Genomic DNA, 18,070 nt, shown 5'->3' with positions numbered 1-18,070 from the left:
CAGCTAATTATTATATTATTATTATTATTGTAGAGATGAGGTTTCACCGTGTTGCCCAGGCTGGTCTCAAACTCCTGGGCACAGGAGTCTCAAACTCCTGGGCACAAATCCCTCACAAAGTGCTGGGATTATAGGTGTGAGTCACTGTTCCCTGCCAGGACTGTAGTTTTAAATGGTGATCACTGTAAGGCAGGTGTTTGAGCCGAGGCTTAAAGGAGAGGAGAGGGTTAGCCATATGGATATCTGGGGAAGAAGAGCATTCCTGTGAGAGGAAACAGCCATTGCAGGGATCCTAGGATGGAAGTGTGTCTTGCATGTTCAAGGAAAAGCAAGGTAGTCAGTGTGGCTTTGCTAAAACGAGAGTAGTAGGAGATGATGTCAGAGAGGTAAGATACAGGGAGGGGTCAATTGAGGTAAGACTTCTGTCATTTTAAAGATTTGGGCTTTTACCATGATAGAAATGGGAAGCCATCAGAAGGTTTTGAGCAGAGGTGACATAATAATCTGACCTAGATTTTAAAACATCACTTTAGTTACTATGTTGCCACTAGCCTGAACCTGGTAGGCAGGAAGACAAGTGTCTTGCTCTGTGTCATCTTTGGGCTTTATAAACCATGTTCCCGTCTATTGCCTCATTTGAATCTCCGGAAAACCTTGTGAAATATTTGTTATTTTTCATGTTTTACATGTGAGGTATTGGAGGCTTAGAGAAGTTGACCAAGTATCCCAGATATACTCAAGTGAGGAGTCTCAGAGTAACATCTTGAACCCAGATCTCCTGTCTCCAAATTTTGTGCTCATTCCACTATTTCACAGTAAAACCTGAAGATCTCCATGCTCTTTTCATCTTAAAGTAATTTCAGCTTTTCGTGTGTGGCTCTTTGAGTTACAGAGCAGCAGCAGCATGCAATTTCTTTTGAGGATAAGAAGCAGTATGATTCTTACCTGCTGAGATGGATTGAATTCGAAATTGACCTACTTGTACCATAAGGAAGCAGGTTTGCAAGGAGTAGAATAGACTTGGAGATATGCCATTTTTTTGTTCAGCTACTTGGTATGAAGACTGAGTATCTGAAATCATATTGTAAGGATTAAGTGGCTTCATAAATAATCTAAAACAGTTTTTGGCTTTTAGAATTTAATAAATGAAAAAGTAAGGTAACAATTCTTATAATACTTTTTCCAGACTTTCGGAGAAATTGAAATCATTTGTGCTTTATTAATCCATGCTTTTCAGGACCAGTGGCCCGTAATATGAGCAAAGTTTATTGGTGTAATGATTATTTTGTGGCTTAAAACTACTGTGACTCTGTTGACTAGCATGTTTCTGATCATAGAGACATAGAGACTTCTTCTATTTTCTTAATATTTATAGCTTGTTTTAAACGTACTGAATAGAACCTGATTTAAGCTAATTATACAAAGTTTGGTTAGATCGCTTTATTAATATTATGAACTAGAAACAGTCACCAAATGCACAATCATTATACTAATCCTTACTATGAGTCATTTCTTCAAGTTCTTGGAAATTTAATTTTTCTAAAATTAACAAAAGAGGGACATTTGAATCATGCAAAAACACTCGCGTCAAGAATCTAAAAGTTCATATAAACAATAATTTTCTCATACTCTTTTGTACATTTGACCACTACAAGCACTGTCAAAATCTTCTCTTACTATTTGTGGTATCACAGTCATACTAAAACAATCTTGAATTCTGGCAGCGAAATGAAGTTCTTACCTGTCTTTCAGATATTAATAAAAATAAGGGAAATACAAACCTGTAGTTATTCAGATGGTTAAAATTAGTTTCTGTGGGTCATTTCATACAGTTTAAGTATTTACATTTTTTTTTTTAGCTGAATTGGACAATCAACTTGTCTGTAATTTAGCTTAAGAGAAATTCCATTTTAAGACAAAAAAACTACAGGAAATGGAGGCCAAAAAATAATAACCAAAAACAAACAAGTGAAAAACTTTAAAAGATTCTTAGCAGAATTTATTAATATATTACCTCTTCAAAATATATTCTAGCCAATAGAGAGATAGTAAAATTGAAACCCACAGACTATTTGGATCCTAAATTTTGCTTCATCATGACTCCCTTGTTGCAAATACTTTATTGACTCTGTATAATGTAAATAAGATAATTTTCGTGAAGCTCATTGAATGCATCTGAGCTCCTTGGCTCAAAAAGGCTAAAAGGTAACTGAAATAGCTATGTTTAAGGGTATATTGTCTTTACAATGTGATAATCATTACCAAGTGGGCAGTGGGAAAAATAGCAACCACTTATGAGCCAAACTAATCAACATTAAAACTGATTTCCAGTAAGTACAGCTGCTAAGTGATTATAGGACAGCCTGGATACAGATGGGATAGACTAAACTGATAGTTAAGCTCAAAGCATTTGCCTGTTAACAGCCTTGAATTGTGAGTTTGAATGCCAGTTTTCATAGTGTTAGTAAAATCATTAAAAGAACAATGATTAGTAGAAGAGTTGTTTACAAACTTCAAAGTATCAATAGTTCTGAATTAATTAATTCAATTTATAAATTATCCATAAGTCATACAAATAGCCACTTTGTTTGTACCCTTTCATGTCCCTCCAAACTCCCCCAGTCCCTCTTTCCAAACTATCCACTTCTGTTGAATTCATTGTAAAAATGTGTACCTTTTAGGGAACTGAGATGGGAAAGATGTTGTGAAAAACAGGGTTAGTTTAGAATAATGGTTCTCAAACATTGGTAAAGTCACCTAGACTAGTACAACCACTGTGGAAAACAGTGTGGAGATTCCTTAAAGAACTAAAAGTAGAAGTATCATTTGATCCAGCAATTCCACTACGGGGTATCTACCCAGAGGTAAAGAAGTCATTATACAAAAAAGATATTTGCTCATGCATGTTTATAGCAGCAAAATTTGCAATGCAAAAATGTGGAACCAACCCAAATGCCCATCAGTCAACGAGTGGATAAAGAAACTGTGGTATATATATATGATGGAATACCTCTCAGTCATAAAAAGGAATGAATTAATAGCATTCGCAGCAACCTGGATGGGATTGGAGACTATTCTAAGTGAACTAACTCAGGAATGGAAAACCAAACATTGTTATGTTCTCTCTCATAAGTGGGAGCTAAACTTGGGATATGGGTACACCAAAATCTCACAGATCACAACTAAACAACTTATTCATCTAACCAAATGCCACCTGTTCCCCAAAAACCTGTGGAAATAAAAAATTAAAAAAAACAAGATAATTATTAATCCAGTTTTTGGTAAAACAGGCTTGCTGAGAGCTTTCATACATCATTTATTGTCATGCACTTGTATGATTATTGTATACTGTACACATTTTTATTTTACAATGATTTGTGGTCATTTTCCAATGTGTTTATTGCAGTTCAGGGTGGTAGATGGCTGGAGCCTATCCTGGCAGCTCGGCACACAAGTAAAGAATTAACCCCAGACAGTGTGCCATCCCTTTGAAGGGTGCACTCACACATGGTCCCCACACTCATTCAGACTGGGGCCATTTAGACGTGCCAGTTAACATGCACATCTTTGAGATGTGGGAGGAAACTGGAGTACCCACAGGAAAAATCATGCAGACTTGGGGAGAGTATGCAGACTCCACACAGACAGTGACCTTGGCTGGGAATTGACTTTTTTCTTGTCTTCAGTGTTATGACAAAATGACATTGCATGAACCAGCATTATTTGAAGACTTGCTGTATTCTGATTTTTTTTTACCTTTCATCTTTGAGTCATTTGCACCAAATATAGTTCTTAGAGCATAATAGGTATTTACTGCGTACATGAATAAATGAATGGATGAATCATTCATTCCTGGGAAATGTGGTCAGTGCAGTGATGGAATTCCAATCCTGAATTCAAATCCTGACTTTATTAGTTATTTAGAGCATAACTTTGGGCAAACTGTTTAAACTCTTTGAGCCTCAACTTCCTTTGAGCCTTCATTCCTTAGTACATAGTAGGTACTTAAAAGTGGTAGCTACTGTTAAAATATACTGTATTTGCATCTTAGAAGAGCATTTAACATTCTTGTGATATCTTTATGGTCAAGATGGGAAATTTTGATCTAGGTGATATTTCAGTTAATTCGTAAGTAGATAAACCTACATTTTTACAGATTTTACAGAAGGAGCTTTTTATTTTAATAACAACTCAGTACAGGATATTGATGGCATGCTGATACTTTCTTGGAAGAATTTCTTTTGCTAACGAGGAGCCTAAAAGTTCTTGATTGATTAGTAGGCAAATATTTTTAAAGGAATTGATATAAATTATTCAGCTGGATCCTAAAACTCAGTTACATCAATTCAGAGTTGAGGTGGGATAGGAAGAGAAGCGAAAGTAATAGTTCAAAATCGGTTTGAGTGAAAGGACTTAGGGTTTTAATTACACTGGGCTCAATATAAATAGAGTGTAATATAACTGCCAGAAAGGCCTATGCGATGTTAGACTGCATCAGTAGAACAACAGTGTCTAGAACAAGTGAAGGAATTATCCTTTTGCATTCCGTAGTGTTCATGCTACCTAAGAAGTACTGTGGCCAATTCTGGACATCATCTCTGAGAAGCATATTGATAGGAGATTGACCAAATATGCTAAAGGAACTTCAGACTATGCTATAAAGAGGAGCAGGTGAAAGAATCAAGAAACTAGAACCTTGGAAAAGAAAGCCTGGGGTAAGGGGGATGTTAGATGTCTTTGGACATTAGAAGAAGGCTTACTTAGACTTGTTCTGGATAGTCACAGAATCCAGAACTAGTATCAAAAGGTAGAAGTTTTTTTGTTTTTTTGTGTTTTAAAAAGGAAGCACATTTCTAGTTAAAACAAGGGGAAACTCTTAATAATTAGGGTGGTAGAGTTACTGGAGGGATCAGGGAGTAAGTATTCCACCAAACAGGAACATTAGTATGTGAATATTTCACTAATACAATAGCAGGGTCAGTAGGGGGGTTGAATTGAGATTCTCTAACTTAGGGGAAAGTTCTTAACTTTGATTTTATTCATAGCTTACTTTCATGAGTAGAATTTTTGGCACCATGCTTGAAAGAAAAAGTAAACACTTTTTTTTCAAAGTTAGTTTCCAAAAGAAGAAATAAAATTTCTTAGTTATCATCACACTCTTCATTTGACTTCCCTCCCAAATTGCTATTGTTTTCTGCTTCTCTCATGTTTTCTTAAATACTCGTCAGGGTGAGTTTTCTTAAGTTTAGTTAGACGTTCCACTAGGCCTCTTACCTTATTTGTGGCAAGGTTTGGTAAACATTTAGTTTGAAAGATACAACTGTAATGAAATATAGCCTCAGTTGTAGCAAAATTAAATTTTACGCAATGGCTTTAATTGGTGGTATACCTTTGAAGAGTTTGCAATATGCCCAAGTGCTACAGCATACCATATGAGAATCACTGGGTAGCAGTGATTTCTGGGGGTGAAGAATCGAGGAGAATGGAAAATATATTAAGGGATCAGAAAAAGATTCTAGAGAGACGTGTCTGTTCCCTGTTTTCCTCCAACACTGATTTCCCCAAATTTGGAGGCAAACTACTACATCTCAAAGAACGGTTTTTCCTGTAGAACCACAGGCTCCTTAACTATACCCTTTTTCATTAGCCTTACTTTCCTCTTGCATTTTATCCCTCCAAATACAATCTTTTGTGCTTCTCTAGGGAGATTCCCTTTGTGTTGAATTTTAAGATTATGAGTAGTGTAAATTATGTGGGTTGCATCATAAAACAAAGTGTGAACACACACAAAATCTTACTGATGAGTCAAGTTCCTAAGCACTATTAAAAAGTTGAAAGTGTTAATTAAGGCTGGGTGCAGTGTCTTACGTCTGTAATCCCAGCACTTTGGGAGGCCAAGGCGGGAGGATAGCTTGAGCTCAGGAGTTTGAGACTAGCCTGGGAAACATAGCGAGATCTCATTTCTACTAAAACTAAACAACAAAAAAAATTAGCCAGGTGTGGTGCCACATGCCTGTAGTCTCAGCTACTCAGAGGGGCTGAGGTGGGAGGATTGCTTGAGTTTGGGAGGTCAAGGTGTCAGTGAGCTGTGATTGCGCCACTGCACTCCAGCCTGGGTGACAGAGTGAGACCCTGTGGGAAAAAAAAAAAAGTGTTAAGTAGGGAGTATTTGCTTATATGTATATATTTTGTTGTTTTCCCCAAATCCTTATGCCTCTGAAGAGGATATACTTTGATGAATGAAGATATTAGGGAGGGTAGGGAGAAAGAAGAGAAGTTTTTACATATAAATACAAATAGAAGTATTTTAAAAATAATTTTTTCTTAGCTTAATTGATACCCTGCCTTCTGGAATTGTGAAAGGCTAATAATGAATTTGACTATTGAGAAAGAGAATAATTCCTGCTTCATTTGAAGTATTCCCTCATTGAAAACACCAGTTTGCACCATCCAGAAGGCCTTTTTACTTCAGTTATTATCTGATTTAAAATTTGTTTTTAGGTGTGTTATATTTATTTCTACTTCATATATACATGTAATTATAGAGTTTTTAAAGCATATAGAATACTATTATTGTTTAAACAGTTTATAAATAAGGTACTTTTATACTTATAAAAATTGTTTTGGATATGTGCAGGTTACCATGCTACAGATTTGTGTACATCAGTACACTATTTGTACTTGCTTCCATGCCTAGCATTTTTGTTACATGCATGGATCTACAAAGGAATTGTGGTTTGTTTCAGAGCTGCATGTAGCAGGCATATGTGTGATATATTTTTATTTCAGCTATTATTTCCTGTTTTTTAATTTTCAGCATGCTGGAACAGGATTCCAGGAGAATGAACCCTAGTGTGAGCCCTGCAAATCAGAGGAGGCACCTTCTAGGATTTTCTGCTAAAGAGGCACAGGACACATCAGATGGTATCATCCAGAAGAACAGCTACAGGTTAGATGGCACGCATCTATCTTTTGGCCTAAGTGATTTAATGAAGCTGAAACAAGAGAATTATCTGTAGTATAACATTGCATCTAAATTGTTCATGTATCATTTTGAGTAGTAGAACACATAAATTACTGAAACCATTAATAAATTTTACTTTTAATATTCTAAAACTAAATTTACTTTGAAACCTTTTGTAGTTTTAAAATTCCTATGGAGATGTAATGTTAAAATCTCAGTTTGTGTGCATTAATATACATATTGAAATATATACATATTATATACAATGTCTTTAATAGTTATTTTATCTATCATGTGTTTATACATATAACACATCTAATATTTGTTACTCTCTCACCTGTGGATGGATATGATATGGTGGAATAATATGATTGAACCTATTTGCAGTCATTAGGTAAAATGATTTATACTCATTTATTGTGATCTTTGTTGAATCCCTCCCTTGTTGCAATTTAATAATGACTTGATAAATTTCCATATTGCTTGTCAATAGCAAAAGGCTTTAATTGTATAAAAATGCAATTTCTATATTAGGTTAACTAGAAGAAGGTATAGTGGACATTTTTATAGTTGTATACTTTTTGATAAACATTTCCCTGTGTTATTTAGAATTTGTATTAGAGCCAAATGGAGCCAGCTCCTTTACTAACTGACAAGGCAAAGGGAGGTCACAGTAGGGTAACCCTTTCAAAATATAATGCTTGAAAATTATTACACATTTGTTTACTTTTATCTCTTTAAGGATTTATAGGGCAATCATTCTTCCTAATTTTTACTGTTACATCCATACTGTTGAAAGATGATCACCACAATCCTGCAGGCTTATCTCCACTTAGCCTTCCTGAAAAAACTGTTATTTTTGTGGAATGCAGTATGCTAAGTCAGTGGAGGACCCAAAGGATTTTATGGCAGTAGCTGCAATGCAGCATAGCAGTGGTAGATGTCATAATGTTGGAAAACATAACATTTCCTGCGTTTTTACATGCCAAAATTCATCATACTTATTAAATATTGACCTTGATGATCTCTTAACAGTGCCCCTGAATATTGGTAGAGTTTAATAGTATCTTTAATTTTGCTAAATAATTTGTCCAGGTTTGCCCTACATGTTCTATGATTTTGAATTCTGTTAGTGTCCACATAAGATCCATCAAAAATTAAATTTAAACCTAATAGCCTTTGGATTTACAAGAGTCGAGATGACTTCTTGCTAAAGAATAGAACAAGTTATGGATTGAATTCTTGAAATTACAGCTCAGATAAGCTTTACAAGAATATTATTTCTTCTGCACTAACTGCAGCAAATAGAAGCCTTCACTTTTTTGTTCACATTAGCATAAGATAACATGGTGGCTCCCAGAAAGCATGGTAGTCTGATCATACTAGTTCAGCCTAGAAGTCTGAATGACTTTCTGGCTGAAATTTATCAGCTTTCAAAGTAGTACATGGAATGCAAACTATTTTCTCTTTCCCTATTCCAAAGTCACCATTGAGTGAATAATCTGGGTTACTGGTCTTGGGAAAAAAAAACCACCCAGGAAAGATTATGGATTCTTGATTACATGCAAGTCTCTTGAAATATTATTCAGCAACTTGAGAGATTTAAATAAATACCAGTCCATTAATTTGATGTTCTTGCTTTTATCAGTATAAATACTGAATAAAAGATACCAAAAAATGTTTGTGAAACATTTGAAAGCACCTAATATTACTTTGTTCTGTGTTCTGAACTGAATTTTAGATGTTTTATCTATTTTCAGCCATGATACCTATACATTTTTTAATGCAGCTTACTTTATGTTTCTTTTTCTAAGGAGAGCTATGAGATATGGTTCAAATAAAAAAGTAGATTCTAATCCTATAGTTTATAATATTGTATTAGCATATCATTTAGTAATTAACTGCATATATTTTTTCAGTCATAGAAATGTGTGGCATATAAATAGTATGACCATATAATGTTCTATCAAACTGGGACACTTTTAAAAAGGAAAGGTAGTGCTAGTAATAATTACATCAGAACATCAGTACTGCTATCTTGGATAAATGGGAAAGGATGGTCACCCTATATATATAAGATGTCACCCAGAATTGATCTTTACTCCTCCAAGAATTCTCATTAGCTCCCTAGCACTGTCCTTTACTTCAGTGATTTATTTGCTGATTTTTTTTCTCTTGGCATAAAATGTTTGCAAGCAGACTCGAACTCTGACTGTTTCTGGGCTAATGTAATGTTGGTCTAATTGTCTCCAGATTGCACGTTGGCTGATTTTCTCTCTCCTTTAACTCCACCCAATCCTTGTCCTGGTATTTCCCCTATCAGACTTTTTTTTTTTTTTTTTCTTTTCTGAAGAATATTTTTGGCTGATAGAACAAAGCCAGTTAGCACAGATGTGCAGAAATTGTTACTAGAGTTCAGATCAGAAATACATTTTCAAAGGCAGTTTTGGACTTTTCTCATGGACTACAGTGTTTGTATTTTTCTAAGTATGCAGGCATGATTTTTAAAATAATGCATATGTCATAGATTTATAAGAAGAGGTGCTAAGCAGCCTCCTCTTACAGGCATTCAGATTTATCAAACACAAGGCAGAATTTTTTTTTTTTCCTTCTCACTCAGTGCTTCATTTTAGGCTGATCCTTTTCTGTTTGCAGTCATTACCTGTGCACCAACATGTCTGTTTTATTCCAACCAACTTAAACCTGCTTAACCCTTACAGCCGCAAGAGAGGACATTGAGAATATTCCTGGTGCAAGTTGCAGGGAAGAATGTTCTATATATCCTCTGCTGTTGTTTCTTTTCTCTCGTATGGGGCATAAATAGATATCTCTAACTTTTAACTTGAAGTTAACCTTCCACTTTGCCAAAATTATTTCTATTAAGGGGCCAGTGCTTTCTGCCATCTTACTTGCCCTTTCCTCAGCATTTGGCTGTGTGGGTCTTTTGCTCCTTGAAAGACTTTCCTTTTGTGTTGCTACGTTTTTTTAGTTTCCTTTTTTTATTGGCTGCTCCTTCACAGTAATCTTCGTGGGCTCCTTTTTTACCCAAATCTCAAGGTTTGGAACTGTGAACTTTTTAAATTTTCTTTCTGTCTAGGTGACTCATCCATAATTTCATGCACACTCCATATCTGTATATCCTGATGACTCTCAAATTTATGTTTTCAGTCCAGACTTCTTTTCTGAGTCCAAACTCACATATCCAATAGTCTCTTTGACATCTCTGTTTTAACATTTCAAACTTAACACATGCACTGTGGAACTCAGTTCCTCTCCCTCTTTTACTTCCAACCAATTTTCTACAACTATGTTTTTTCCTTTCCATTGCTTAAGCCAGAAATCCTGATTCCTGTCTTTCAACAAGTGTTGTTGATATTCTTCCCAAAAATTGTCTTGAATTGATCCACCCCTCTCCGTCTCTGCTGCCACAAACCTAGTCCATGCCATTATCAGTTCTTGCCAGGATTGCCATAGCTCTTTCTGAATTGGTGTCTTAGCTTCCCCTTTTGCATCCATTGAGTCCATTTTTGGTACCCTGGCAAGGTATAAATGTAAATTGAAATGTATCACTTCTTTATTTGAAACACTTTTGTGACTTCTTAATACATTTAGTAATTCCTTATTATGACCTGGTCTCTGTCTTTCCAACCTCATCCTGTTCCCCATCTACCTCCCCACTTGCTTGCAACTCTTCAGCCAGTGGTCTTTTTAAAGTTCTTTGAGCCCACCTTTCTCCCATCTGCCTCTTTTACGCCTAGAACGCTCTTACCCCAGTTTCTGTAGAGGCGGCTTCTTCTCATCATTTAGGCCTTGATGAAACTACCATCTCCTTCTCGGACCATTTTATCTAAAGTATACACTACCATTGCTTTTCCATTTCAACCATTTGTTTGTTTCTCTCATAGCACTTACTGGGATTTGGATTTATTTTATCCATTTATTTTCTTCTATTTGGTCCATCTTCCCCGTTAAGGTCTTTGGGGACAGAAAGTTTGATTCTCTTATTCCCTACTGGATTCTCAGCACCTAGCACAATACCTGGCACACACTTGGTATTCAGCAATTTTTTGTTGAATGAATAAATGAAAAGTGTGAATCTCACTGTGTTCAGTTTTATATGTTTACATGTTTTCTTTTGAGATATTAGCATATCTAGTTTTCTAAATCCAGATCATCCTATATAAAGAAATTCAGGAGAAGTGCAAGTTTTCTTAGTGAGAGAGATTAAGATTACAGACTGAAGAGCACAAATAGCAGTAAATCTCAAATTCTAACTTTCAACTCCAGTTTTGCTTCCTACATCACACCTTGGATATGAATTCACATGATCTACATCAATGTGATGGCTAGCAAACTATATATTTTTGAAACAAATAGAGTAACTAGTTAATGTCAATCACCCTGTTGTTTTACTAGTGATTCAGATTCTTCCATGATCCCATAGTATATATTCGGCTTTTCAACTCTTTCACTTTTCTCCTGCCAAGCATTTTATGTCTTACCCTATCCCTAACATACACACACACACACATACACACACACACACACACACACCCCTCTACCTGTTTTATGGGTACTATCCAGTTTTATTATCGTAGAACTGTGAATAACCCCAAAATTTTAGTCTGGTCACATAATACCAGTTGATTTTCGCCTCAATTACCCCATTACTGTGTTACCACCTCTGTACCAGCAGCATTGTGCATGTCTTAAGCTTGTTGAAGACATGATGAACCATGTGTTATTGTATCCCATATTCCAAATTAATTGCTCAATAAATGGTGACTAGACAAATGTGAATTACCATCCTGTCTCTGTAGAAAATCAGAAAATGACATTTCATGTAAAATAAGTTTTTATATTTTATACTTTATCTTGCAGTATATTCTGTTTACTATATTTCCATGAAAAGTTAACACTAATGATGATTTTCTTATAGCAAACTTCTTAGGAATTTAAGATACAAGGAAACAAATTTTGTGCATCCATGTTTCAGATATGATCATTCTGTTTCAAATGACAAAGCCCTGATGGTGCTAACTGAAGAACCATTGCTTTATATTCCTCCACCTCCTTGTCAGCCCCTAATTAACACAACAGAGTCTCTCAGGTGAGTGTTGTAGATTATTGCAGAACAACTCAGAACATCTGAGTTGGTTCCCATGTTTAGCTTTGGAACCTAGAAAAGTAATTGGTCAGATTCACTAAGTGACTGAGAGAATCTCTGAATTGTTTGTTGGATAACTGTAGGCATATTAGTTGTCCAGTTTCTCCACCAACCTGATAGATATGGTGATGGGTCTATTTTATGTGATGGTTGCTTACTTAAATATGTCTTCTTTGAAAACTACAGAATTAAATTAATATTAAAATTTCAGGGTGTTAGGCTTATAGTTGGTAACATTCATAGCAGAAAGTACCTTTTTCTTCCAATTAGGAAGATAATGATTTGTGGATAAGTGATTCTGGAGATACTTTACCGTTAGTACACACTTCTTTATCAGCTTTTCCCTTAAATTTTTTTCCTGTGATTTTGGACCTTATCCTTAAAACCTCAAAAGCTACCTCAGGTTTTTTGTGATAGGTAGTAATCAACTACAGTTGAATAAACATAGTTTAACATCTTCACAGCTGCTGTAAAAAGTAAGCAAAATAAAGGAAGTTATATGTGAGCTACACTTTTATTTCCTGTGTTGAAAAATTTGCATTTTTTTTTTTACCCCCAGCAATTGAGTTCATTCTTTTTCTTCTCCCAAAAGAGCAGGATTTTGAAGAGGTTTTAATGCATCTATTTGTTGTTAAGAGTCCTATGACTTTTATTTTATTTTTAGACAGGGTCTCGCTCTGTTGCTCAGGCTGGTGTGCAGTGGCTTGATCATAGCTCACTGCTTTCCCAAACTCCCAGGCTCAAGTGATCCTCCTGCCTCTGCCTCCTCAGTAGCTGGGACTACAGGCACATGCCACCACGCCCAGCTAATTTTTTAAAAAAATTTTCTGTAGAGACAGGGTCTCACTGTGTTGCCCAGGCTAATCTCAAACTCCTGGACTCAAGCAATCTTCCCACCCAGCCTCCCAAAGTGTTAGAATTACAGGTGTGAGCCACCGTGCCCGGCAAGGAAATACTTTTTTTGGTTGAAAAACCTTAACATCCAGTGTTTATATTTGGGAGGTATTTAGCTGTAGTTTTCTTTGAATTTTGAATGCGTGGTTGACAGGTTTACCATGTGAAAATGCATGTCTTATTAAAAACAGCATTAAGTGCCAACTTTTTCAAATCAAAAAGCAATATTGAGTCATCAGGCACTTGGAATGTACTTTAGAACCTACAGATGATTAGATTCATTTCCACCCACAGGGTGAAACATTCATTTCTGTGTTTAGTTAATTTCTATGTTTAATCAATTAAACTATGTTTTATAGGTTAAATCATGAACTTCGAGGATGGGTTCATAGACATGAAGTGGAAAGGACCAAGTCAAGAAGAATGACAAATAATCAGCAGAAAACCCGTATTCTTCAGGTTTGTTTCTGCTTGTCTTTGAACAATAGTTGGCATATTTGTTGGAAGGCTTCTCCCAGCTGGGTTGCTCTGTTCCCTAGAAGATTTGGTAAGCTTAAACTTTAGACACTTCCCGCTGTCTCCTGCTGCTTCTGATGCAGCTGTCATTGCCACTGAAGTCCTCCTCCCAGGTTTTATAGCACTAGTTTAGGTTTTATAGTATTAGTAGTTCCCTGATCAGGCATCATGCTATTTCTTGCTCTCACCTTCAAATTTGCTTTCAAGCCAGGAGTTCCTATGCATGGATATCTATATCAAATGTCTTGGGCACAATGGTGTAATAAATAATACTGCTTATCTCCTCTCTTCTTAGAGCTTTTCAAAAAGAGAATGTTGAGACACGGGGCAGTTTGGAAATGAAGACATATCCATGGAGGGCATTTCTGAACTTAGACATGTACTACTCTGGGTTAACGACAGGTCTTACTTAGAATCTGTTAAGTGTGTCTTCCATCTCAATGCTGTTTGCCACAAAACACCATTAAGTCATTCCATCATTCATCAAATATTTGTTGGTAGAACTCAGACCAGCAACTGGCATCTGCAAGTTCCCAATAATTAACCAAGGACTGTTCTTGATCGTGAAATAAAGTAATGGGTATGATATAGTCCCTACCTTAATGGAGCTTACACTTTGGTGCAGAGCTAAACAATAAGCAAGTAAATAAATATACAAATACACTAAAAATTAGAGCTGAGTTCTCTAAAGAAACACAAAGCAGCATAGGAGGTTAGAATTTGAATCGAGAAATGAGTGACTAGACTTGAGTGGTCAGGGAAGGCTTCTCTGAAGAAGTTCCACTTTAAGACAACATCATCTAGGTAATTAATGCTAGCTGTTATAACAACCCCCAAATCTCAGTAGCTTAATGGAATAAAATTTTTTCACTTGCACAAAATTTGACTTCACTTTCTAGGATTGCTTTTCTCCAAGTAGGGAGTGAGGGATCCAGGTTCCTTCTATTGTGTAGCCCCAGCAACTTGAAATTCTTTGCTACTTGCTTGGGATGTTAGGGAAGAAAGAGTTTGGTGTATTGTGCAAAATGTTTTAAGAATCAGGCCTGGCTTTTAGCCAATGTTTAGTGGGCTAAAACTCTGTCACTTTGCCCAGCCTACTGTAAGAGAGACTGGGATCATGTATCTTCTGTGTGCTCAAGAAGAAGACAAGGGTTTAATGAGAACATTGCTTTTGCCATAGGCAGAAAAATCACTGAAATAACAATGTAAAGATTTAGGGGGGTCGGGCGCAGTGGCTCATGCCTGTAATCCCAGCACTTTGGGAGGCTGAGGCAGGTGGATCACGAGGTCAGGAGATCGAGACCATCCTGGTTAACATGGTGAAACCCCATCTCTACTAAAAAGTACAAAAAATTAGCCAGGCATGGTGGCAGGTGCCTGTAGTCCCAGCTACTCAGGAGGCTGAGGCAGGAGAATGGCGTGAACCTGGGAGGCGGAGCTTGCAGTGAGCCAAGATCACACAGTCTAGCCTGGGCGACAGAGTGAGACTCTGCCTAAAAAAGAAAAAAAAAATAGATTTAGGGGAAAATCTGGAGAAAGAGCTTCTAGACAGAGGGAACAGCAAATGTAAAGACCCTCAGGAAGGAACAGTTTGTATATTTAAGGAACATGAAGAAACCGAGTACAACTGGAATGCAGGGGCTGAGGGGAGAGTGGTAGATGAGATTGGAGAGGCAGCAGATGTAAGCTCAAAGAAAACTTCGTAGGCTTTGGTGAGAACTTTGGATTTCATCCTGGATTTGAGGGGATGCCATTGAAAGGTTTGAGTACGGGAGTGACTTGATATGATTTATATTTAAAAAAATTAGTAATTACTCCATAAAGTGGACCATGATGGGGAGTATAACTGGAAGTAGGGAGACAAGTTAAGAAGCCATTTTAGTGAGCTAGGTGAGAGAGATTGTTTGTGGTCCATACTAGTGTGGTAGTCATGAAGGTGGCAGAAAGTACTTGGATGCCAAATATATTTTGAAAGTAAAGCTGATAGAAATTGTTGATATAATGATAAATCCTATGCTTAGGTATTGGTTGATTGGTGATACCATTTACTGAGACCAGTCCTGGGGAAGGAGCAGTTAGAGGTGGAAGTCAAGAATTTTAGATGTGTTAAGTTTGATATGGCTATTAGGCATTCAAGTGGAGAAGTCAAGTGGACAATCAAATATCTGGGTCTGGAGTTTAGGAGAGAGGTTGAAACTGGAAGTTTAATTTGTGGTGCTACTACCTAGAGAGAAATACAGAGAAAAGAAAACAGAGTGAGGTACGAAGTTCTGGGCCATCTCCAACATTACAGGCTGAAAGAGAAAGAGGAACCAGTACTTGAAAAGGAGGAAGAGTAACTGGCCAGTAAAATAGGAGAAAATGTAGAATAGTGGTGTCCCAAAATTCAAGCAAAGAAAGTTATTAAAGAAGGGGATGTAACAGTTAATTACAGGGGCCAAGAGAGCTAAGAGATGATGATTAAGATAAAGAGTGAGGAATTACCTTGGAATTGACCATGAGAACTTGTTAGTGATCTTCGTGAAAGTTCTTTCATTGGAGTGGTAATGGCAAAAGCCAACTAAAGTGGATTCAGGGAAGTAATAATAGAGAAAGTGAAGAAAATTATTTCAGGGTGATCCCTATACATGGGAATAGAGAAATGGAGTAGCTACAGGAGTCAAAGAAGAGTTTTATTTTTGGATGGGAAATACTTCACCAGGTTTACATGTTTACATGCTAATGGAAACATCTTAAACTGATTATTTCATGACTAATTGGAAGCAGTATGTGTTATGTTCTAAAGTACATTAAAAGGATAACAAGAAATGTGGGTTTTTAACCATTATGGAACTGTTTTCATACATAAAATGAGGGCTAGTCCAGGTGAACTCAAACTCTGACATTCTGAAATTCTGTAATTATCTACTGTGTGCTTCCCTTGGCCTCTCCAACAACTTTTTTCACCTAATGTAGTAGGCAACTTTATTAGTTGTTAATACTAATAGAGGCTGCAGGTAATCATTCACAATGTCATATATACCCCAAAGTCCCAAAGCTGCTTATTGGCATTGGAATTTGGAGTCTAGTACTTCAAAAATTCATGTCTGCCAAAGCCTACACATCAGCTGCTACCATGGTCAGAGGGAAAATGGACCTTGTCTCTCTTCTGCTTTCCATATCTGAAGCAAGTGCATATTATTGGCAGAATCTAAATTATATCCAGAGCTCTGGTGGCAAAATAGTTTGAGTGATATAGGTTTCAGGCATCTGTACTTTACTATACAGAAGAAGAGCACAGGAGTCAGGAATAGATCATTGCCAGTAGGTAATCCCACACAGCTAGTATAATGAACTTAATGAAAAATTAGATTAAAATTCTTGCCCTAAATGTTTTTTTTTTTGGCCTTACCATTAGATGTAATTTGTCATGTTTTTCTTTCCTGTTCGTTAGATAAATCAATAGAGCATTTACTGTGGAACGGGTGCTTGGTGTTCTTTAATCTTAAAGGAATTCTAATGCAAGAAAAAGAATTTTGTTTTAATTTTACTGTCTTTATTCATTTGAAGGAGATGTGTAGTTTAAAGTCTTATTTCATTCTGTGCTATTTTGGGTACATATCTTTCTGTAGGGAGCTTAGATATGCTTGGAAATGTGAGAATCTTAGCTACTATAGAAGGGAATGATGGAGAAGAATCTATATTTGTCAATAGTAAAGAAGTTCCTGGTTAGAGGAAGGAGAAGAATTATTCTGCTTTTATGCTGTTGTCAATGCCAAGCATATTAAGATTTTTAAAAAATTCTGTTTCTTAGTGTAAAGAGCCTATAAGGGTGACTGGCACAGCATTGATTTCCAAAGAATATTTCTTGAATTACTGAAGAGTAGAAAGAAGTTAAGAACTGAGTCCCAAGGAACTATAATATTATACTGGAAAAAGAAACCAGACCACTCCATCCCCCATCATGAGACTAACACTTTACAGACTTACTGGCAAATGTAACTGCTGTCCTTTTTCTTTTCTCATTTCAACCTTTTTTTCTTCCAGTTTACATCTTTCAGTTGCTAAGAGTATCCCAAACTCTTATAAAATATTCCGTAATTTTAGTGAACTGACATTTCTTTGAAATATCTGTTGTATCTGAGCATTATGTCTTATAAAATATTCTGTAATTTTAGTGAACTGACATTAAGTCTTATAAAATATTCTGTAATTTTAGTGAACTGACATTTCTTTGAAATATCCGTTGTATCTAAGCATTATGTCTTTGATTTGATTTGTCCTATTTCATAGTTCTATCCTCTTCCTAGACTTTGAGTTTTTAGAAAAGGTAAAGGGGAAAATTAATGAAATATCTTTCAAAATGAAGGCAAAATAAGGACATTTTCACATAGAGAAAACCAAGGGAATTTGTCTCCAGAAGACCTGTGCTATAAGAAATGCTAAAGATGTTTTTTTAAAAGACTTGGGTAAATGATACCAGATAGACCCCCAGATTAGCAGGAAGGAAGAGCAACAGAATGGGCAAATATTTGGGTAAAAAGACCAGA

The 18,070-nt window shown here is 36.2% G+C and overlaps 1 protein-coding gene across 1 annotated transcript in view; it reads left to right on the top strand.

Moving 5' to 3' along the window:
* Positions 1–18,070, top strand: part of ATF6 (activating transcription factor 6) — a 208,030-nt gene that overhangs the window by 72,017 nt on the left and 117,943 nt on the right. Inside the window, exons 10-12 of the mRNA XM_011952980.1 lie at positions 6,818–6,949; positions 11,961–12,074; positions 13,385–13,484. Of these exons, the coding sequence (XP_011808370.1) occupies positions 6,818–6,949; positions 11,961–12,074; positions 13,385–13,484 (346 nt within the window). The remainder of the gene's footprint in view (positions 1–6,817; positions 6,950–11,960; positions 12,075–13,384; positions 13,485–18,070) is intronic.

Source organism: Colobus angolensis, unplaced genomic scaffold (genome assembly GCF_000951035.1).
Source record: "Colobus angolensis palliatus isolate OR3802 unplaced genomic scaffold, Cang.pa_1.0 Scaffold354, whole genome shotgun sequence".
Classification (NCBI taxonomy): domain Eukaryota; kingdom Metazoa; phylum Chordata; class Mammalia; order Primates; family Cercopithecidae; genus Colobus; species Colobus angolensis.
Note: the sequence above shows the minus strand (reverse complement) of the source record. Positions and strands in the feature narration are given on the sequence as shown.